Source organism: Pseudochaenichthys georgianus, chromosome 16 (assembly GCF_902827115.2).
Source record: "Pseudochaenichthys georgianus chromosome 16, fPseGeo1.2, whole genome shotgun sequence".
Lineage (NCBI taxonomy): Eukaryota > Metazoa > Chordata > Actinopteri > Perciformes > Channichthyidae > Pseudochaenichthys > Pseudochaenichthys georgianus.
In genome coordinates, this window is record NC_047518.2 from 28,954,833 (window position 1) to 28,977,999 (window position 23,167).

The window sequence follows — 23,167 nt, forward strand, 5'->3', positions numbered from 1 at the left end:
AGCAGTAGTTGGGATATGTGAGGAGGATTGTATGTTGGTTAATTTCCTTTAAGCAGATTAATAAATACATGGATGAGTTGCAGATAGGATGATGTCACAGGCAAATGAGGCTCTCCACCTCAAAACTAATAATTTGAAGGACTTGAAGCTGAAAATGACATAAGTTAAATTGAATGTGATGATAAGCCAAGTGAGGGGTGGGGTCTGGTTGGGTTGGGTTGGGTTGGGTTGGGAGGGGGGTAGGGGGCGATGGTTTGTGGGCGATGGTTTGTCGGACGCTCGCGAGAAGACATGCTGAGGCTGCCGTCGGAGAGAGAGTCACTTTCACACGGACTGGGATGTGAGCGAGCGCGACGAGATGGAGACCTTCATCCATCTTTACCTGAATCTGACTGTGAGTCGAGTCCGTATTTTGTGTCATTCTATATACATATCTTTAAACAAATAATATGTTTTCTAATAAACCTGCATAGTGTGGTCGGATTAGCGAAAGCTGCTATTTCCACACGGAGCCTGCGTATCAAGGAACATGCATTCCGCTATTAACAGTGACATTTAACACATATTTTTGAGACAAAACATATTATTATTATCATCGGTTTTAACTGCAATCTTAATATTATGTGTAATATTTGAGAAATAGTAGGGGCCTGTGGGCTATATGAGGGCGATGCGGATGGAGGTACTCCTCCTCCCCCCCTCCTCCTCCTCCTCCCTGTCTCCATCAGCTCTGTTGGATCAATAAATGCATGGGGTAAATACTGTGAACGGGATAAATTACATATGTACATTTGCTGTTATTTTTGTTTTATTTCGTGGCTTTGTTAGCTTCAATGTTCATTCCGACGAAGGCCTAGTGCTAGCTTACTAGAGTGATTTATATTCCTCACTGATGTGAAGGGCACTGTGGAGGAATATATGAGTAATAGCTTTGGTGGGTTTTAAAAAGGCAGACCCAGTGTTGTTCAGAGCTGCTGCTAGATTATTTCATGCTCCAGTTACATTTTAAGTCATTGCTTCAGGTACTGTGTGTTTTTTGTTAACGTTATTTCTTTTGATCTACATCCTAGGCCTCTTATCAACTTGTAAGGAAGGGCTGGCACAGATGGAGATAGTATAAATCATGATAATCAGTGCTCAGTGGAGCTGAACATGACTGATGAAGATTATGAGTGACAGTTATTAAGCGAGGAATTAGCTGACAATTATTATCATGGGGATTCTTAATATTTGTGGGTGGCTGTTTTCTGAATTTGAATGCCACGGAGACAGCATATTGAGGCAAACATGCACCCTAAAAAACATATGGACATTTTCAAGTATTGGTGTAACTGAGCAATTCTCTAGGCATCTGAATATTTACAAAAAATAAAAATCTCTTGTTTAGTCCGACCGATGGTCTAAATGTTCTGTTATGTGCCGTTTTCTTTCATAAAAGAGTCCAAACACATACGAGTATTCACATTTGAGAAGTTGGAACCAGTGAATATTTGACTTAAAAGATTAATTGAAAATCAATATAGTTGCTGATTCCTTTTCTGTCTGTTTTTTTATTTACTATTTATGTTAGTTTGATTATAATCCTTTTGTGTTGATCCTTTTTCTTTTCTACAGTGCTGTGTGTAAGACAGTTTGTGTCTTATGATTGTTGTTGTATCCTCCCAGGAATTGGGCTGAGAAAATTAATCGTTTTAATGAATAGTCCAGATGGTGGGTTTAAACTTCAAAGACTTTGGTGAAAACGTGTTAAGAGCAAGAAAACGGTCTACGTTTGCAGAGAAGAATTTTGCTGCTAGTCGTTATTCACTGTGTCTCCCCTCCTTTGATGTTACAGGATCTTGGGAGTCAAGCCAAGATGTGACCGTCACCGCGCGTCATTGTTTGGATCCGTCCTGCATTTTCAACACTTGTTTCTATAGCAACAAAAATATCAGAGAATACTTAAAAGTCCCTTTCCAACCATGCAGTCCTCTAGCGGCTCCTCTCAGCCTCCAAAGCCGCGGCGCTTTGACGTTAGCAGGCGGACCAATACCGTGGCTGGACTGAAGTCTCACGGCCCCGGTTTTCAGAGGGAGGATAAGAACATGAACACGATCGCCGCGGCCTCCCCACGCCGAGTTACCAAAACCCCTGTTGCAGCCACCAGGACCAGGGTGGGGGTGCAGCCTCGAGCACCGGTCACCCAGTCCAGGTTTGTCTCGCAAAGGTTGAGCCAACAAGGCCCCACCATCTCCAAAACAGCTAAGCCCAAACCCAAGACTCGTGCATCTGCCGCAGCCAAAATTGCACCAGCGGCCGCTCCACCTCCACTTCCCTCCGTTCTCCCTCTTGACACGAACTGCAACGAGCCGAGCCTCCCGTGTCTGTGCTGCGATGGCCGCTCCCCGCAGGACAACAACAGCATGTTTAACCATAACCACAATAACAACAACACCATCTCTATCCGACAGCAACTGAAGCTACCGCCTCCTCCGGCCCCCTTGCCACAGAGGCAGGATGGGAAAGGAGCCAAGGAGCCGTCTCAGCCTCCGTCACAAGCGCAGGCCCAGCTGGAGGCCTCCGCCCGCCCTGCTGCCACTCTGGAAAACAAAGGCAAGAACGCAGACGCTAGCGCTGATCTGGACAACAAGAAAAATGTCAAAGTAGAGGAAGAAGATGACGATGAAGACAGTGGGGATATTGATATTGATGATGATGAAGATGAGGCTGACGACGATGATGATGATGACACCCTGGTCCCCTCGTGCTGTGACTGTCCCCCCTCCTTACTGGAGTTCTCGCTCTCCTCCTCCACCTCCTCGTCCTCCACTTCCATCAGCTCCTGCTCTGATCTGGAGTCTGACTGTGCAGATCAATCCGCCTCCATCTGCTCTTCCCACGACGAAGATAATCTGTCCCTCGCTCTGTCCCCCAAAGACCACTCTCTCCCACAAGCCCCTGAATGCAAGCCTCCTGCGCGTTCACCCCCATCCCTTCCTCTTAACTGCAACCCCTTCATCCTGACGTCACACTCCCCAATTCCCCCGTGCTCCCCAGATGAGGGTTACCCCTCTGCCCTGGACTCCCCTTCTCCAGACTACTTAGGAGTCAAAGGTGATTCAGAGGTCAACAAACTAGGTTTGCTTGACTTTCTAGAGTCAGTAGGGGAGTTTGGGAAAATGGAGCGCTTCAGTCAGGTGATCCAAGTGGCTCGTTGGGACCTTGAGGGGGAGCAACACTGGGATGTTCTGAAGGATCGACTAGACCACCTGGACCACCTGGAGAAGGTGAACAGGGAAGTAAAACTGGCTTACATCGCCAAACTCCACGAGAAGGGATTTGATCTTGGGGATCTTGAGGAGCAAGATCTCTCAGATGTAATGGATGAAATGGGCAACATCGACATTACCTGGAAGTTGTATAAAAGCGGCAGAGGAGCGATGGGAGACTCTCAGGAGTTTTCAGATGCAGGGGTTGATCTTACGGCTCCTTCAGACTGTGAGGACCCTCTCCTTCCTGATTCCCTCACTTCTTCTCCTGTTGGCCCGCCACCGAGACCCCCCAAACCCCCAGCGCGTCATGCCAGCGTGAGCTCTGACCTCCACACCTACATCAATATCAGCAGGGAGACGACCTCCATGGCTGTCTCCACCTCTCCCACCCTGTCTACTTTCTCCCCTAACTCCTCGTCCCCCACTTTCACTACTTTTAGATGTGAGAAACCCCTACCTCCATCTCCACCCTCCATTCCTCCCCTCCCAACTTCTAAACCTGTCCCTTACTTCACTCTTTACACCACCCCTTCACCGTCTCCATCACTCCCCACCCCAACTCCTCCCATTCCTCCCCCTAGGAAGCGTCACCTTGCCAGGAAGGAGGCACAGCGGCTCGCTGCTCTTCAGGCCCTACAGGAAAGCACCCCCCTTTCCCTCCCTCCGCCTACCACACGTCCCCCACCTCTGCCTCCCCCGCCAGTTATCTCAATCTCCTCCTCATCTCCCCCTGCCATACCACCTCCGCCTCCACCTGTCCTGCCCTCTCCCCCATCCTTCCATGTACTAGATGTAGAGATTCATAAGCTGTTGATGCTTGCTGGAGTGACCCAAGCGGAGCTTCTCAAACTCAGCCCAGAGCTCAGTGTTTGCGTTGGAGGGTTAGAGGATGAAGGAGATCATGATATCTCGTCCAGGTGTGGGGATTCTTATGAGTTCAGATTAAATGAGAGGGAGGTGGAGAAGGATTGTTACAGAGATGGATGGAGCAGCAGAGGCAAGTTAGATGGAGATCGAATAGCATATATAGCTCAAGAAACCAACAAGGAAGCGGAGAGCACACAAAGAACCACCTCGTTCACTGAGATGGCGAGGAGGAAGAAGAAGAGCTGCGGTCTGACCTCCGACCCCTATTACAGCACTGGTTTTAGCAATACACATGAAACTAAAGCAAACAATATTAGCTTTGACTCTTACCGGTATTCTGCAGAGGAGCTAGATTCACCTCCCCCTCCACCTCCTCCTCGTCCTTTACCCCCAATCCCCCCATCTGTGCCATCCCACAAAGTGAGCACTCTTGTGGCTAACTCTGCACAGCCTGATCGATTTGATTGGCTAATAGCGTTCACACCTGAATGTGAAGGCCCACCAAAGCTTCCACCCCTTGCAATGAGAAAATCTCACGTGGAAAGTCAAAAGAAGCTCAGCTCATCGGGGTCATCTCCAGGTTCAGCTCCACATGTCACGACTTTTAAAGAGCTTCGTAACGGCAACAAGAGCACCTTCCTGCAAACAAAGGTGATCACTGATCCGGACCCTGACCCAAACGTTATCACTCCAGATGCAGACATCCTGTACAACCTGAGGTGGAGACGACAGATGGCAGGCGGAGACGGCAACGAATGGGAATACACTTCTCAGGCTCAGGCCTTCTTCATGCAGCCGCCACCAGCCCTCACTTCAATGGCCGCTCTGAAGGAAATGCTCCAGAGAGCTGACGAGGAGGGTAGACAACCCGAGCTGTGCCCAATACAGAAGATTGGCTGCTCGGTCAGTGACAGCAGCCTGTGGACCACGGGCAGAGAGTGGGAGGTTGAAGGAGTCAAGAGGGAGGAGAACGAAGGGAAAGAAGAAGAGGAGGAAAAGGTGGTGTTGGAAGTTGAGGTGCGGGGACGAGCCGATGGAGGAAGGACTCTTGAAACAAGAACCACAGGTGAGTATTATAACCAAAATGATGCAAGTGCTAATAAAAGGGCAGCTGAATTCAATGATATAGGGGAGAAGGTCTGCATGGGTGTGTGTGTGGGTGAGGGAGAAAATAAACACGTTAAATAAAAAATGTTAACAACACAACTAATCTGGAATGGACAGATGATGAAAAGAAAAAGATGGAGAAAAGACTTGATCGCTTTTCTGTAATGCACAAATTACAACCTTGGACAGTACAATAGAACAAATCAGAAAAGCAAGAGTTGACTCATTTATTGAAAATATGTAGCTTTTGGAACGAGAGCATTGAGATGAAGGACAAGCATGAGTCACAGAAAGGATGATGTGTGATGGATACATGTTGACAAGGGATAAACAGAAGGTGATTGCAGACGTGAAGTGAACAAGACAGTGGGAGTGAAGCTGCAGAGGGAAAATGACCACCAATGAGAGATGCAGGGATACAGACAGTGAGGGGAGTGAGCGTAATATGAGGAGAAAGAGGAAGTTGGACAGTTTCCAGCCAGTCTTTCCTGCACTCGTTATCAAAGTGTGATGTCATCACTGCCTTATTTAATTATTCATCTGCTCTTCAGACCAATGAGGGGGATTATGGAGCACCCACTGAGCTCTCCACTTTCTTCCCCCATTTTTTTTACCGTAATCTTCTTTTTGCATTCTTTTAGTTTATTTCTTAAATATTTGTGTATTTGTTTCCTCTGCCTCTTTACTGGTTGTCCATCCCATCAGCTTGGGATGCTTTCCTCTTGTTACCTCTCCTGTCTCGCCGCTCCCAAACCCCCCACCCACCCTCGCTCCCTAGAGTGGCACAGATAGCTAAGATCAAGTTACTTATCTCATGCAGTGCTGCAGTATAGCCTACTACATAAAAACTAAGGATGAGATAGTTTTAAAGGATATATGTTGGATTTCAATTGCTCATATTCTTCCCCAATCGGCTTCACATTTTAAAAGTAAAATTACCTCTCTGATTTTACAAGAACTCTAACATTATTTCAGACTTTATATTTGCTTAATTGTTATAAAAAAAACGCTGAATTACTAATGAGTTTTATGCTGCAGGAGTTTCCCTCTAAAACCACTGCAACAAGCCAGAAATAGGTGTGTACACCTTTAAGAGCCCAAGGGGTGGATCTTAGCACATGGACCAATGGCTGAGAGCCAGTGCCAGAAAAATAGGAAGTATCATGTGTTGCAGTTCAAAGACAGCTCAAGTCTAACAAAGGTATGATTGTTTTTTAGCTGATTTTGTAACTCATAACTTAGGAGTCTGTTACAGGTAAGTGAAGGTAATGAAAACGGGTGTTGCTACAGTCTCTGAATATCCATAGAGAGGCAGATGGTGATTGAGCAGGAACGGGCAGAACTCTGCTATCTGTTGACTGACTCAGCATTACACTGTATGCTTTGCTGCTGGAGAGGGGAGGGGGTGGTGGGGAAGCAAAAGGATGTAAAAAACGAAAGGTATAGAAGAGAAAGACAGACAGGCATAGAGAGGAAGGTGATCCAGAGGTGATGATGGCACGCACTGCAGTAACGTTTAAAACACTGTGCTGTGAACTCTCAAATTCAAGTATGAAAAGAAAGTGAAAGCAGATGCCGTAAAGTAAACCTCACATTGAAATATGATGGACCTTTGTGATTGATGGTGACATTTTAATGAAGCTGTCATTGGTGAATGAGTGTCTGATTGACATGCTGAGTATTTCTACCGTGCAGCTGCAAAACTGCTCAACAGTTATCCTTTTATGGCCAGGGTATCATTTCCTGTTGTGTTAAATCGTTTTAAATGATAGACTGTGGTTATTGCTCTTCATAAATCAACTCCATTGACTCTCATGTGTAACTGTCAATCAACTGTTTGAATTCTGCATTACTGCATGATGTTACATGATGACGATATCTGCTGGAATACACTCATGTGCATTTTTCTCTCGACAGACACTAACATTTTCGACATCTCTCTCTCCTTCCCATTTCTCTGCCACATTTATTTTTTTACTTTTATCTTGATACCCTGTTTTTCTCACCTATCCATCCCATTCTGTTGTTTCCATTGTTTGTCCATTGCTCCGCTTTGCTCCTTCATACCGCTTTGCTTGTTCGCCTGCGCTCTCCACCCTGACTCCTGCTCCAATTTTTTCCTTTTTTAATAAGTAGTTTCCTCCCCACCACTGTCCCTCGCCCAGTCCTCCCAACCCTACTTCCTGCACACTGCCCTCCCTTCCTATCACCCAGGCTACTGTAACGCCCAGCCCTTTGCAGATCCCAGACCCCACAGCCATGCAGGCAGGGAGTCCAAAGACAAATACTGCAATACACCGACCCCCCCTGCTGCCAGCTCAGCTTGTATCCACAGAGATGATTCTGGCACTGACATGAGCTTCGGCTTTCATTTTGAATCCCTGGATGATGTTAGTGTAGACTCTCCTTGTGATTATGGGACTATCTTTAACACACAGAGGGACTTTGTGTCTGACTCTCCCTGTCATTTTGACTCCCTATACTGCAGTAACTCAGGCACACACGTTAAGTCAGACACACCTGATAGTGGCACCACAGTGGCCCCAGGCTGCACCACCCCATATAAGAACATAGATGTTATGATGACGTATTCAAACGGTATCAACGCATTCGATTCGCTGCATTCAGAAAAGCGCCCACACTCTCACACAGACAACAGAAACAAGGCAAGGACGTCCAAAGAGCTTCCTCCTCTCCCTACATATTACCTGTACCACCCTAAAAACTGCCCTCTGCACAGGGGAGCCCCTCCTCGTCTCTCCCCTATCGGTGCCCTCTCCCCTCCCCATCGCCCCGGAGCCCCCCCCCCAGGCACTGCAGGCTTCCGCCTCAGCTCCCCGCTTTTCCCCCGCTCTCACACCTTGCCTGCCCTCACTGCTCCCCTATACTATCCAAACCTTTACCCTCCTATACCACCAAGGGCGCCCCCCCTTCCCCCAAAACTCTACCAGGCTCCTCCGCAGTCACACGTGGCGAGTAAGATTTCTCTCTCTCTTCTCTCTCCCCACGTCTTAAACTCTCTTTCTATTTGTCTGACATCTTGCTTGCAAGCACGTCCGTCTGTCTTTCTTACTGTCTGTTTCTGACCTGGATATAGTGTCCCTAACACTTTTGTTGCGACCCGAGGGATTTGCAGATTTGAAAGAACTGTGGCTGCATCAGAAGGTAGCTCCCTGCAGGTCATCTGACACATCTTCACTGTCCTTTCAAATATGCAAAGGGCCTTCAATGGAGTGACAGCTCTTCCTGTCTGGAGTCACTATCATCACTTTCTTTCTTTGTTTTCCTCTGTCTGTCCGTCTGTCTGTCTTTGTGTCCGTCTCGTCTGTCAGTCTCCATGTTGTTTTTGTTTTATGCACGATGTGTTGAAATGTAAACATACATTACATGCCAGGCACAACCCAAGTAACTAGTCCATGATGTTGTGAAATTGAGTTAATATGTTTTCCTTGTATGTGTAGATTGAAGGCATTTTAAAGTACATGTTTTAAGATTCACTGCATCTTGTTCATTAAATGATAGTCTGTATTTATATAACTGGTTTATATAAATCTATTTATATGAACATTACACTGGACACAACACCTGCCCTTTATACATTATGTGTAATTGTATACAACCTGACTGAGCTTCAACAACTGTTTCCCGCCACGCTCAGAGGTTCCTCCTATGTTAGCTTATATTAAGTATGTATGAGTGTATTGTTTGAATGTGAGTCAAGATTAATGCATGGGAATCTGTTTATCCCTTTGGCATACAGAAAGTTGTTTTTACAGATGTTGAAAGCTAATACCAGTAAACCAATATGTATAGGATGTCCTCACACACTGTTTTCCGTCAGTAGTACCATCTGCTTTTATTTGCCTGCTTAAATTCTTCTCATTGCTTAATGGCTTCTACTAACACTAATATTCTAGTTTTGGTATTGCTCTCTGTTGTGACTCATCTTTTTTAATCTGTTGAATTTGTATTCTTTTATACAAATTACAGTAAGTAATTGCTCTTCTGCTGTTGCTGTCAGCTGTTCGCAGTGTCTCATTCGCTGGCTCTGTTCAGAGGACAGAGGCATCCTGGATGGGCGAAGATGTGAAGCATCCAATGAGAGGTCTGGGCCTGTCCTCTCTGTGCCTGCAGGAAAAAAAAGGTGTGCCTTTCATCCGTGTGTGTGTTCACCTGTCGGACTGTGTGTCTTTGTCCTTGATATATGTCCATATCTCCTACATATTAACTGTAATGTATTGTTCTTCCCTCCAGCTCTGGTCAGTGCCGTCAGTGTGGCAGTGGAAGCCATCTTGGCCCAGTTCAGCTCTTCTCGGACTGTAGTTCAGAAGGTCAGTCACAGCTGAATTTACATATTTTGAATAACATAAACAAGTTGTTTGTTGTTTGTTTAACTATCAATCAATGTGTACTTCACTCTTGGTGATGAAACATATTGATTTGTTTATCATTGAAAATACTTTCCCTCCCTTCCTTCTTGTTCTGACTCTAAATATGTTGCTCTGTCTCTCCTCAGTCTCTCTCAGTTAACAAGGTACTAGAATATCTTTAGATAACCCAATCTTGTAGACTCAAGACTCTTTATAAGCTAACTCCAATCCCCTAAATCATGTCTCATCACATCATACTGACCCCCATTCATTTGTCCTATTTCTTCTCTCCTCCCTCTCTCTTGAGTCATTCTTTCTCTTCCATTCCCTTGACCCTCCCTATCACTGCACGTCATCTTCTTCCTCTCCTCTCCCGTCCTCAGGCTTTATCAGGAGACAGCACTATAAATCCATCTCTGGGCCGTCTGGTGCTGCAGTGCCTCTGCCCTGCACTGCACAGCTTGCTGACCGATGGCTTGAAACCTCATCAGAGTGACCTGATTGCAGGCAGGAGGCCAAATTCAGCCTGGGGTTTGGTCCAGGCATCAACCAAGCCAGGTACCACTCTACGAATCCTAGGAAAATTAGCATTTATAGACTTGGATATTGAGGAATTGGTATGAATTGTGTCTTGCTTTTCCCCCGGTTGATAATAATAAGCCCTGGGTTTTGTCCGGCTCTCATTTTCCCACACATCATTCAATACTTGTTGATTTTAGCATCTAAAATGCTGAAGTGAACAACAGGATGCAGATATCGATTGGCCTTTGAGTGCCAAGTTTCACTGCAATGTTTTGCTGGCCTCAATAGATGTGTCTGTTGATCCCTCTATCTTTCTCGCTCTCTTTTATATAAATGTTCTCTTTTTCCTCTCGACTCATTTCAAGGTCCGAAAATACAAGCGTTGTTCAACCTACAAGTTCGAATTGGAGAGCTGCCTCAGCTCAGACAGAGCAAACACCGGTTCAACGCATTCCTCCTTGGCCTACTCAAGTAAGTACTGGCTTCTTATCCTCTCTCGTCTCCTCTGTTGGCATGCAAAGTGCTCAAATCTGTAAATTCATTTTTTATACTGTATTTCAAATGCATCATCAGTTTTCCTTTTCTCTCAATGTTTTCTTCTAGTACAAAGCTTCTTGATTTCTGGCTGTCTCACCTTCAGTCTTGCAGTGGTAAGTTTACAAGTTTTTACAACAGTATAAGAGCCAGAATGCTTGCGTCAAGTCCGCCAAGAGTATATGTGTCTGTCTAAAGAATAACAGGAATCGTACAGGTTTTATACACTTCGTTTTAGTTTACACAGCACTATACCTTTGGACCTTCTACAATGACATGTTACAAGATCCTATATCACGTTGCAAACAGACATCTGTACATTCATGGTACAAAGGTCTCTTTAGATACACTACTAAATGATGAAACTCATGAGCATGGCTTACAGCACATGATCATATAATATAGATTATTTCAACAATCTCTTCCTCTCAGATGTGCTGGAGACATATTACCGGCCCACCTCCATCATGCGTCTGTCGCTGACCGCCTGCCAGCCTCTGTTCGAGGAGCTGCTCCTTGTGCTGCAGCCTCTCAGCCTGCTGACCTTTAACCTGGACCTGCTCTTCCAGCACCATCATTTAGAGGCAGACAGTCACAGTCCAGACATCCCCCGTCCACCTTGTCAGGATGCAGGAATTAAGCTTTCAAAAGAGGGGTCCAAATCCAAAACAGCAGGCTGCAGATATATGGAAAGCCTCTCGGATGTAGACTTTCGAAGCTCAGAACAACGAGCAGCAAAACAAAAATCGTCACCATTGAGTAGCCCAATGAATGGAGGGCCAGGGGAGTCGACACAATGCAGCGCTGCACCCACAAACTCTTCGGCCACTTACGCGCAGACAAGTCCTCAGCTGTTGTGGGTGCAGGAGACAAATATTGGAGACCTTCCCCCTCCTAATTCTGAGGAGGACAGCTTCACTCAGCAGGCTGGACAGGTACTCCCCTTCATGCTGTTCCGAGTTTGAAGTTAAATATGTTTTGTGTGATCCTGCAGGGCTGACATTTCTGTTTATCATAGGTGATCCAGCAGGGATGGGGGGCTGTGATACGCTGGGGAGGCAGAATGAGCCATAATCTGTCTGAGCTGAACCTGAAAAAGGAGGAGATGAGGATGGATCTGCCAGAACTTCATGCAGAGAGTGACTTCGCTCCGGTCAGCAGTGGTGCTCCGGTTCCCTGGCGTCTGGGGCGGATCTTTGGAGCCTCTAAAAGCCTCAGCAGCCCACCAGGTCAAACCCCACCAACCAGGTTAGCAACATGCACTGTCCTTTTTAAATTCATCCTAAAATGGAGAGACCGTAAGAACTTGGATGACAATTCTATGTGATTCCTCTCTGCCCTCCTGTCCCACTCTCTCTCTTTCTTCCTCACTGTTTCTACACTCCTCTCGTCCTCTGTGCAGGCGTCCCTCTCAGTGGCTGGCTCCTGGAGTCACTGCTCTGACCCGAATGGTGAGCAGCAACTCCACCCCGATAATAACGAGGGCCCCGGAGCCCCAGGTAGAGAGAGCACCAGAGTCAGAGAAAGAGCTTGAGACACTGGAGATGAACGACAGACCCAGACCACTCAGGTACAAAATACATTTAGTGATTGTTATTAGGGTGGGCTTATGTGTTTTGTTGAGTTACTTTTTAAAAGCTTTGAAAATAACTATTTTACATTTCCATGCATTTGGGGTTGAACTCACCAATTCATTCATCGATTTGGGGGAAACCCCTTTCTCAATTTCTGTGTCAGCACAACATATTTCAAGATTAGTTTGAGAGGGGATGGGGGAAATTGGGGATGACATAAACCCAGATTCAAGACCCAGGCCACTGTAGTAATACCCAGCCTCATTACAGGGCATTACTGCTCTACAAGGTGAACTACCTGGGTGCCACTCTAATTCAAAGATAATATCAAATTTTTGGCTGTAATGTTCTGGGATTTAAAAAAAAGTATTGATTGGCCTCATGTTAAAGCATCAGTTTAATATAAAAATTAAAAGATGGAAAGAAACATATCTGCATGGGTGTGGCATTACAAAAAGGTTAAACTTGAATATGAGCTTCAATAAATGAAACCCACCTGAATTTCTTAGGGCATTTCTCAAGTTATTTCCCCATCCAAAAACACCAGTGGGTGTAAGAGACACCAGAATAGCTGCTTCTATATTTTCTGTCCTTTTTAAAGATTTTGATTGGTGATTCACCAGATACCCTGCATTGTGACTCATCCCAGATTCAGATAAATCATATGTTGTGGGTGACGTTAATGTTTGTGGTCGGTGTATATGTAAGCAATGTTGGCTGAGAAGTTCTCTGCGGTGTGTCCTCAGGTCGGTGCGAACGCTGTGTGATCACTCTGCTGGAAGAGGGTCGGAGCTCAGCTTCTGCAAAGGGGAGGAACTGGTGGTGTTGGGAGGAGTTGATCAGGACTGGATCCGCTGTCGTCAGGGAGACAAAGAGGGGATGGTACCTATCGGCTACACCTCCCTCATCATGTGACCTCAGTGCCATTACTGCTGCACTCCATCAATAAGAAAAACCAAGAAAAAAAAAATATTTTAGGCGAGAGATTATGGTGAGGCTCCACTACTCTGAAAGGGATATTTCACGCTTGCTCGGTTTGAGTGCAGAACACCATCTGCTCTGCTTTACGTGCATCAGGAGCAATCTGCAGCTCTCTCCCTTTATGAACATATGGGAGTTTCTCCCCATCACAATCCATCTAGTTTGGTAGCATTAAACTAATGGATGATAGCAGCAGGAATGCAGTAGATGGTGTGAAAAAATTACTCAAGTCAAATCTAGACCATTTCATACTAAAAGACCTTTGATCTTGAAGTGAAGTATCCCTTTAAAATGTCTTTTTCTCAATGCCTGCCTTCCGTGTCAGCCACTGATCTGAAAATGATCACAGGGCAATCAACTATTCGCAGATTTAAGAGCTTTCAGATCAGCGTCTGCCCGCCGTCAGAAGGCAATCCGACAGCCTGGTAGTAGCCACTTTAACATCTCGAAGATAGTGGCGGCTGGCAGGTTGTCGAGAGGAGAAAGCATGTGAGAGTAGAGGGCCGTAGCTCCTGTTGCATACTGCGTAGTAATGTAGTGAATTGTAGCTGTGTAGATCTGTGTTCTATTGACCTTTCACCCCTATTGACCTCTCACCTTTATCGCCTGGTTCATGTGTGTTTGACATGTTTCTGCTACTATATATGACTGTATAAATATACATACAAAATATATATATATATATATATATAAGGGTATATAAAATAAGATTGATATTACCAAGATAGATAGAAAGAACGATGAACAAGAGAAGCCAGATAGTAAAACACAAGCAGCAGCTTAATACTGTGGCCACATTGAGGAAGTAAATGTTTAAAATACTTTATCTTTACATCTGCAACTTCACACATACATTAAGTGGTTGTCATACATGCCAAAAAAACGGTATATGTGTTTGTTTTAAGTATGAAATCCAGTGTCTTCCCTTATGTGTGCTTCATCTATTGCTGTTATTGTGACATCATATTCATACCTTATTAGATTTATCCTCATACCTTAAACACTAAATGCATTGTAATGTGCCATGAATGCTCTGAGTGAATGCCAGAAAATATCACACAGTTCTAGAAGATAATATTTGGCTACAGCAATCTGTAGCCAAACTCAACCCGTCCAAAATGTAATGTCAGAGGAAACGCTTCACAACACTTTGCTCAGCTCTTGTTTAACACTATCTGACCTTAGACTTAATGCAGTGAGAACATCCCAGATGTGTGTAACTCATGACTGCTTCTGTAAAGTCTGCAGGTTTGGTGGCTGGTCTTCACCTCATACCTCAGCTTTGGTATTTGTCTTCACCCTCCCCCCACCATGTTTGCTCATCATAATCATTGATATTAATGATAGTGGTAGTGGTGTAAGTGTTGATTCTAATGTTGAAACACATTGCTTTGTGTCATTAATTATTCTCTAGATTCTGCATAGATTACTATGCATATGGTTCAATGTACAACGTTTGTTCTTAAAGTCATGGATTTGATGCTGACACCAAAAGCCAAAAAAAAAAGCTTAAATATATAAAAGAGATGTAACCGGTCTGGCTGACACTAAAGGACCTCTAATTAATTCATTAGGAATGTGTCTTTGCTATAGATCAATCAGGGAAAGCTCAGTTCTTCAAAGTTTCCTAGTGTTATCGTGTCAATGCCATGTAGCATGACATCCCGTTGCATTAAGTCGAACTAGTGCTCATAACGTGTAACTTATGATCACAATAAAATGCCAACAAACGGATAATACCTAGATGTTTACAAGAAATAAGAATCAGCTGACACATTAAATTGTGTTCATCTTTTTGGTTTTGTTTATTTTTTTAGATTCTGGTCTAAATGCATTTGTTTGAAAGCTGTTAAAATGATTGGATGTTCTATTTATTGATCTGGAGGTTCTGAAGCTCTATCTGACCCATCTAGTGTCTCTCTATCTATCTGGGTTATTTGTGTGTGTGTGTGTGTGTGTGTGTGTGTGTGTGTGTGTGTGTGTGTGTGTGTGTGTGTGTGTGTGTGTGTGTGTGTGTGTGTGTGTGTGTGTGTGTGTGGTGTGTGGGTGTGTGTGTGTGTGTGTGTGTGTGTGTGTGTGTGTGTGTGTGTGTGTGTGTGTGTGTGTGTGTGTGTGTGTGTGTGTGTGTGTGTGTGTGTGTGTGTGTGCGCACAGCAGTGAAAGCAGAGATGAGTGTGAGCACATTGGTGTGTCTGCACATCCTGCACTTTCACCTGTATGCGTGTGTGTGTGTAACAATGATATGTGTACCTCCCTCTCCTCCTCTTTCTCTCTGGTGTCATGTAGCCCGTAGACATCCCTGTGTCCTACTATTGCATATAGTTCAGTGCCCCTTAGTGTCAGTCACTGTCCACCTCCTGCATGTGCTTGTTTGTAAATACACCAAATAAAAAGATCAGTATAAACCAAACATGGGCAGCTGTTTGAGTCATAATTTAGCACTTAAATGTATGTTTCAAGCCTTTCAAACAGAGTTGTTATGTTAAACCATCATGGAAAACATGTCCTGTAATCGGTGCTATCTGAAATGTGACAGAAACGACCTTCATGTGTGTGTGTAGAGACTCTGTAAAACACTTTAAATACCTGATTACACACTAGAGGTGATTTATATTACTGCTTTGCTCAGATAAAAAAATCCCAGGATGCACTCGGATGTGGTGAAGGGCGTAAAGAGGAGAATAAATCTCGGGAGTGAGCTGCAGCCCTCCCCCATCTTGTAACCGTGGGCCTTTTGATAACGTCCTCCATTGTGGGTCATTATGGAGGACAACACTGAGTGAGATATACAACCTAACACCACTAGATAGCACTGTTAGCTCAAGCTGATTCAAATCACTGCAGTAACTTCCCATCTCACACACACACACACACACACACACACACACACACACACACACACACACACACACACACACACACACACACACACACACACACACACACACACAGAGCAAGCGGGCCTTGCAATGGATACACGGAGTCTGCAGGGAGAACTAGTAGACATAAAATGCTTTATTATTATGGTTATAGAGGCAAAAGATCTGAGCTGACATTCTATGGCATTGAGTTATAACTGTTTTTTGATGTTTTGTTTTTTGAGATGCACATTATCAGAGGCAACAGGCAAAGGTTACATGTCATGCAAACTAGATAAATAACTCTATGTGTACCTTTGCTATAAAGTTAACCATCCACCGGCAATAATGTAGTGCTCTTAGTTAAAAAAGGAAAGAGGAAGAATATACATACAGTATGTAAACAGTCAAAGAAATTGCACTTTCTCGGCTTGTTATTAGAAGCCACACTACTGAAAGAGAGCAGAAATGTAACACTGGCAAAACTATTTCACTGTCACTGATTGTCTGACCAAAAAAAGTCAGTTAAAAAAAAGTTATTTAATTCTACAAAATAAATCATACAATCATAGTCAATTTTAGGGATAAATTACTGATACATGTATATTGGTCAGCTGTATAATTCGTTAAAAACATGTTAGTAAAATCATGAAATGATTATTAAGTTGTATGTATTATCCCAATAGTATTGTCATGTATAATACTCATTGTACACGCTACTGCTGATAGGAGGAAAGCAGGTCTCTCTCTATGTACATATACATGAAACTAAACGCTTATGGTTTCTTCCACTAAGTGGATTAACCCAATGTTCCTAAAATGTGAACAATCTACTTTGCAACTGTGCAGAAAAATGACCTCCTATCCTCACATATTCACAACTAAAAAAAACACAAGTCCTTATATAGTCCTTATCAGAGAAGATATTGCTTTTAAAGACTGCATGAGAGTTCACTTGGGTACGTACACAAGACAACATGGCACTTCCACAGAGCATTTGGGGCAAATCAATTCTAGTTTTCTCTCCTTTCACCCAAGGACATTCTGATTGTCAATGCTCGGGAGCAAAAACATTCTCAAAGGCAGCCTGAAGTAAACAAAACACTTTTTATCCATCCCTTCCCCAGGAAGCAATACTGAAAATAGTCAACAATAAACATTCCTATCATGAATATACATTTGCCCATCTCTTTAGCAGACAGTGCTCAAGCTGTCCTTTTTTTCAAAAAATAACTTCTTTCTTAAAACCTCATTAGAAATTCTCTTGCAGCAATGCCAAAATTCCTATCACTAAGCCCGCCCCTCCCCTGCCTATTCACTGGTACATAGCAGACGCTGTCTTGGAAAAGTTAAGGAAAACCTACCACTGTCTCTCAACAGCTTTCACTTCTCCTTGTCTCGTTTCCCAAAGGGGCAATGTGACTTTGAAAGCTTAACGGGTAAAAAGAGGGTTCAATTTTGACCTACTTTGGGCCCAGGCTACATTTTTGTTCCCCCAGGCATCTCCTGAGCTCCTCGCGTACCATATATGTCCACTTTCAGTCCGTGCGTCTGTCTTTCCTAGTTTGCTTAAGGTGCCGAAGTAAAAGTGTATGTGTTTATAGTGTTCCACTCAGCATACATACATACAGTCTTTAGTGTGCTTGATCATCCAGCACTAGTGCAAATTCATATCAGCTGGTCTGTTTCTTTCTTTCATCCGGGACAGTGTATCTCCGTTTCTCTCATCCCTCGCCTCTTGGACAAAAGAAGTGTTGCCATGGTTTCATCCTTGGTGTGATGCCCTTCAGAGTGATCGGTTCACCACACTCATCTGTCAGTGTGTGAGATGTCTTTTTTGCATTTTTCAGCCGCAATAATTCTCCATCCCTCCTCTCCTTTTTCTTGCTTGTTCTCTCTGGCACTACTTCTGTTGATAGCAGTGCTGTGACATCAGTTCCTGTCCATCTGTCCGGTGGTGGGCCTGGTCCCTTTCTCAGAGTGGTCCAACCTACGTAAAACAAGATACTATCAAAAAGACAATGCATATACATCTCTGAGTCACTAGTGTTTCTGTATTCGATGCTCTGCTTACCTCTCAGTTAGCTTATGAATGCTGCAGGGTCAAAAGTAAATCATTCAGCCGTTTTCCTCTCTGTTCTCTGATGCAGACCTCTTCTTCTGGTTTCTCTCCCTCTCCCTCCTCCTGTTGTCTGTTCTGGGTTTTGGTGGGCTGTAATGTACAAGTAAACACAATTAATTGCAAAAGCAGATTTTGTATTGATGTGTTTTGTATGTGGGTAGTGCTTCACTCACACAGGGGCTGGCCGTGAGCGAGCTGGAGGTGTCTTGACTCTGATGGTGGGGGTCACTGCTGATAACCGTCCCCTCAATCCCTGCTTCCTGATCTGAGGGGTCAGAGGTCAAACAGTATTGAAAACAGCACATTATTTTGTCATCTGTAATGATGTGATGTTCCGAATTTTCTTTCCTATCTCCAACCAGTCAGTGAGTCTTTGATGGAAATGGTATGGTTTCACTGCTTTAGGAGAAAGTCTGTGGCTTGGTTCATCGACACCAGCGATGGATGATAGAAATGGGGAAACATTTCTGCAGGGTAAAATACTGTGGTTGGAACATACTGCTGAGTATGATATGGAGAGACAAGCCAAACATGAGGATGACTGTCTGTTAGCAGCACAGCACACACACGCACATCCATGCACACAGAAAAACACACAGCACAGGACACCAGAAGAAATTAAAAAGTAAAGAGATCAACACATACACGGATGCATTCACGAACACCTACAGGAACAAAAACTAACACACACACTTGCTTCATGGACCTGACTTGATGTGGCTGTCTTCCTCATCATCGGCTCCATCGCAGGACAGACCTTGTGAGTCCCTCCCCTCTTCCTCCATGTCTCCTTTCCTCTCCCTCTCGATCCTCAGCCGGATCTGTCTGTTTCTCCCCATCTCCAAGTTCCTCACCAGGAAGACGTGATGTTTCACCACAAAGCTCCTGGACGGCACACAGGGAGAACCATTAGCTCACTGTCATTGGTTCAGCAACAATGCATCAAGTAGTTTCTCTTGACATTTCCATACCTCTCAACACTGGTCAAAGGCTCCAGGTCGAGGTGAGGGTACAAGCCAGCAGTTTCACTTGAGCTCTCCTGTAAAGAAAGAGGTGAACGTTTTAACACTAACTAGTTAAATGATGACACCATCTGAGGTTGGTTGTATATAAGCCTTGTTTTACAACGCAATTCCAGCCTTAAATACAAAACAAAATTAGACAACAAACAGATTACTGCTGCTGACCCCTGGTACAAGAAAAAGACTGGAGTAATGTAAACTGTGTAATTAACTAAATCAGCCAAATATTAATACTACTAGGGATTTTGGTCTGCATTTATTATAGCACATAGATCCATTTATAGGTCAAATGTGGTGGTTTTTGGTTGTTTCTTGTGTTGTAAGCTAGGCTGCAAGCTTTAGCCATCTTTATAAGGATAAAAGTAGATTTACTTTGTGTGAAAATCAATGGACCAAAGATATATATTATGAATATCTCCTTTAGTTTGTAAACAAATGCAGTGTGTGCTGGGGTGTTGGTAGCTCTGAGGAAAAACTGAAAAAAAATGTTGCACCAACAATAATACCACAACTACTAGGTGTGGAAAAGCTATTTATTTTCTCTTTAAAACTACATTCTTCAATAGAATGAAACAGCCTGGAGGCAGAAGATCTCACCGCTGTCTGATGAGAGGATAAACTCCTCATCTTCAGCCGGCCTGAGTGACAAAGAGAGACAGTGACACAGTCAGTTGCAGCATGAGAGAATGTATCTGATGCATTTACTAAACCTGAAGATAACACATCCAAAACTAGCAACTGAACTCACAGTAACGCCGCTTCCTCTTCAGGGGAACAGCAGGCTGACTGTGAAGCTGTGACAACACAAGATGAGAATTACATGCACACTCACTCCACAAATCTCCTTGTATCATAACATTTTATCTCCAATGATGCTTCAAGTTGACTGTCTAACTTCCTGATTCTGTGTTATAGAGCTCTATAGTACCTGATTGTTCTGCCACAGCCACATCACATCATAGGGTAACTGGAAATTCATCCGCTTCAGCCTTAGGTACTTCCCTGGAGGACAAAAAGAGAGTTTGGATGAACTATCACGGCTACAACAAACTACATCACTATATCCCTTGTCCTTGTACTTACCAACATTTATGGGAGCAGGTAAAAGGCTGTATTCACGCTCATCCCCTGAAGTGTCTTCCATGCTCTCTGTGCACGACTGCTGGGCTTGGGAGGGCGGCCTAGGAAGGAGACACATTGAATACATTAACTAAAAAACTGATAACGTAAAAAAAGTTATTAATTTGTTTTTGAAATCAGTGTACTCACTCTATAGTTTTGTAATCATCAGAGTAAAGACCCGCCCTCAGAAACGTCTTCCCGGGAGGCTCATCTTCGCTCTCCTCTCTTAGGATGGTTTCCGGTGGAGATGGAGCCTGGTCGAGATCTGAATGGCTGAAACATTCAGGTAGGGTGTCACACTCAGGTTTATCCTCAGCGACACTAAAAGGAAAGCATGAAGAGAGAGATAGAAAGATAGAGGAAAAAGAGAAAGAGAGAAAGGCACTGGTTTAGCACACAGTGCTGAAAACAGTGGGTTAATATAGCAATAGTGAGTGGTTGTATTGAATTTCCAAGTCAACCAGCGCAGGTACTTGATAATACATTTGTGAGTGTTTACCTCTGTTGACAGGGAGAGTCACCATGTTTTCTCTTCTGTCGCTTCTTCCTCCTGGCCTGCAGCTCCACTTCAGTCACCTGCTGGATGGTGTCACCTCCTCGTTCTCTCACTGGCCCTTCTTTACTCCCTATTGCTTCTCTACCATCTCTGTTATGTCCTGGCAACTGATCATTTGATGACACGAAGGGAGCTGCAGATGAGTGTGTGGGGGGGGATGCAGCAGAGGGCAGTGGGTTCTTTCTGGGCCGTCCTGGCCTTCTCTTTTTTCCTCCTGCCACACTGTCGAGCGTTGGCACATTTTTCTGCTGCCCGCGGCTTCTTGAGTCACCTTGTAAACCTGCAGTCATTGAAATGGAAAGAGGGAGGGGTTGTGCCAGAGAAAGGCAGAAGGGGTGTAAGTGGCGCAAAGGAAATGAGACAGATGTGGATCAGCGATTGAGCCAGCAGGAGGTGTGAGGTGAGGCCAGTCTGGGCTGAGTCATGCGGATGGGACACAGATTATGAGTCACAACATTTCCTCAAACAGTTCACTTCTGGGAAATGCATTAAGAAGTGATTTATGTACACACATTCACAGCAAAAAAGAACAAGAATGGAAAGTTGCATATTTGCTAATGTAAGCATGCACACGTATGCACTCTTCCACTGAAATTGTTTTTGCACATTCAGTTAATGGGTAACACAATCTCAAAAGGCTGAGCAGACAAAGAAAGAGACAAGAAATGTGGATGAGTGTGCCCGTGGTCGGGAGCTGCACCTCAAAACACATGTGTGTTTAGTTAGATGATGAACTTATGTTGAGTGTTTTCCACATCTTTCCTGCACAAGTTCTGTTTGCCCCCTTTCTGACCTCCGTGCTATTCCTTCATCAATCCCTCCATCTATCTTTTTGTTCTATTTTCCACAGACCCTGACAAGACTGACCACTCTTTCCTTATTGAATTGATCCAAGTCAAATAGGCCAGACTTGAAATAGCCAATCTGGTGGTTCACTAATGACTGTGTTCACTGAGTAGCCCAGGGCTGCAACAGCGTGCGGTTCGCTGCAGGCAGGGAAGATTTCAAAGATTTCCTGGAAGTTTCCCATCAAGATGCAGCCCTCCTGCTATAACACTTTCCAAAAATTCCAACAGAGAACAGAGTGGTTGCATTTGTGTGTGTGTGTGTGTGTGTGTGTGTGTGTGTGTGTGTGTGTGTGTGTGTGTGTGTGTGTGTGTGTGTGTGTGTATGTATTTGACACACGTCTACTGCACAGCAGAGGGAGACTGAAATTGGCTATAAAAAGAATGGAGTCTGATTTCCTCTTAAACACGCTCTCGGCTTTGATGGGTGGCTCAACACCACCTCAGAAAAAAACTGTCTCTATATTGGGAAAACTATTGGTGCCACAATCTCATCTCCACATTGTGCAAGTATAGAAATCTGTCATACTGTGCAAAGAGCCTCTTTGCATAAAACCTATTCACTCAGCCTGCTGTCAAGTTGTGTGTGCTGTTCAATGATCACAATTGATGTTAGAATTTCCATATTATCTATGAATGTATCTGTCTGCAAATTAAATGATAACACAATACATATGAGCATCTTTAAAGCAATATTAACAATGTCATAGCATTTATTAATATTGACTGTTTCTAGCACTGCAGTATTTACACAGACGCTAGCACTAATGCTACCATGAGCTCACAGCCGTCAGACAGTCACGTCAGCGCTCATTCATTCCCACATGTATTGATTAACCCATTCATGCACCCTCACCTGTTCCTCTCCTCTCTGTCCATGCTGGCTCCTCCCTCCTCCACGACCTGTCTCCACTTCCTGGATTCCTACCGGCCAATCCGCTCTTCAGACCCCTCCCCCCTGTTGTCACGGCAGCTGATGTGAACAGGTTGGTGTGTGTTGGAGACGGGGATGTCCTGTACAGGTTTGACTCGTCCTCACCGTCTTCGTCTTCTCCATCCGATGCAATCAGTCTGCCTGTATTGAACTCCGCAGAGAAGCCTTTCCAGCTGGGGGATGAATGTCCAAATCCTGTCCCTCCCAGCCCCCCAAATTTCTTCCAACTCTGGCCCAGGCCCCCCCAGCTTCCTCCAAATGAAGATAGGTGAGAGGAGCCCAACCCCAGTGAGGTGAGAGATGTGTGTTTGTACCTTTCTGCTGAGGATGATGATGATGTTGAAGCATCAGTGGACCCCATTCCTCTCGCCCCTTTCCTTCCTCCTTCTCCTTGACCTAAAATGAACCCTGACCTTGACTTTGAATTGAGCAACACTTCCCTCTCCCTCCTATCTTCCTCCTCATCCTCAGGCAACTCCTCCTCGTCATCCATGTCTCTCTC

The 23,167-nt window shown here is 44.4% G+C and overlaps 2 protein-coding genes across 6 annotated transcripts; one reads left to right on the forward strand and one right to left on the reverse strand.

The window, feature by feature from the left end:
* The first annotated feature begins 305 nt into the window (after positions 1-305).
* rusc1 (RUN and SH3 domain containing 1) lies at positions 306-15,001 on the forward strand. 2 transcript variants are annotated; one of them, XM_034101993.1, is made up of 12 exons: positions 306-394; positions 1,835-5,184; positions 7,362-8,201; positions 9,247-9,369; positions 9,480-9,556; positions 9,979-10,153; positions 10,483-10,588; positions 10,721-10,767; positions 11,084-11,586; positions 11,670-11,899; positions 12,054-12,221; positions 12,972-15,001. In XM_034101993.1, exons 2-12 carry the CDS (start codon positions 1,962-1,964, stop codon positions 13,138-13,140), a joined length of 5,661 nt encoding a protein of 1,886 aa, XP_033957884.1. In that variant the 5' UTR covers positions 306-394; positions 1,835-1,961; the 3' UTR covers positions 13,141-15,001. The 2 variants fall into 2 exon arrangements, with proteins under 2 accessions (XP_033957884.1, XP_033957885.1); XM_034101994.1 differs by lacking the exon at positions 7,362-8,201.
* A 1,202-nt stretch (positions 15,002-16,203) lies between these two features.
* On the reverse strand, positions 16,204-23,158 carry LOC117461084 (uncharacterized). Of its 4 annotated transcripts, none has more exons than XM_071205887.1 (12): positions 22,588-23,158; positions 20,830-21,166; positions 20,478-20,603; positions 20,292-20,389; positions 20,137-20,210; positions 19,957-20,002; positions 19,806-19,846; positions 19,158-19,225; positions 18,893-19,071; positions 18,360-18,451; positions 18,139-18,276; positions 16,204-18,054 (listed from the first exon to the last, which is right to left on the reverse strand). In XM_071205887.1, the coding sequence occupies exons 1-11, from the start codon at positions 23,156-23,158 to the stop codon at positions 18,151-18,153; spliced, it is 1,758 nt and encodes a 585-aa protein (XP_071061988.1). In that variant the 3' UTR covers positions 16,204-18,054; positions 18,139-18,150. The 4 variants fall into 4 exon arrangements, with proteins under 4 accessions (XP_071061988.1, XP_071061986.1, XP_071061987.1 ...); XM_071205885.1 differs by having other exon boundaries at positions 20,478-20,651; XM_071205886.1 differs by having other exon boundaries at positions 16,204-18,071; positions 20,478-20,651.
* Positions 23,159-23,167: the final 9 nt, after the last annotated feature.

Excerpts from the sequence above, each read along its gene's own strand:
- LOC117461084 (XM_071205885.1), bottom strand. The coding sequence starts at position 23,158 with ATGGATGACGAGGAGGAGTTGCCTGAGGATGAGGAGGAAGATAGGAGG. Across the intron at positions 20,003-20,136 it reads GGCTGTGGCAGAACAATCAG|CTTCACAGTCAGCCTGCTGT; the intron begins GTACTATAGAGC and ends GTGTTGTCACAG. Across the intron at positions 18,452-18,892 it reads AGACAGCCACATCAAGTCAG|ATCAGGAAGCAGGGATTGAG; the intron begins GTCCATGAAGCA and ends CTGACCCCTCAG.
- rusc1 (XM_034101993.1), top strand. The coding sequence starts at position 1,962 with ATGCAGTCCTCTAGCGGCTCCTCTCAGCCTCCAAAGCCGCGGCGCTTT. Across the intron at positions 9,370-9,479 it reads GTGCCTGCAGGAAAAAAAAG|CTCTGGTCAGTGCCGTCAGT; the intron begins GTGTGCCTTTCA and ends TCTTCCCTCCAG. Across the intron at positions 10,768-11,083 it reads TCACCTTCAGTCTTGCAGTG|ATGTGCTGGAGACATATTAC; the intron begins GTAAGTTTACAA and ends TCTTCCTCTCAG.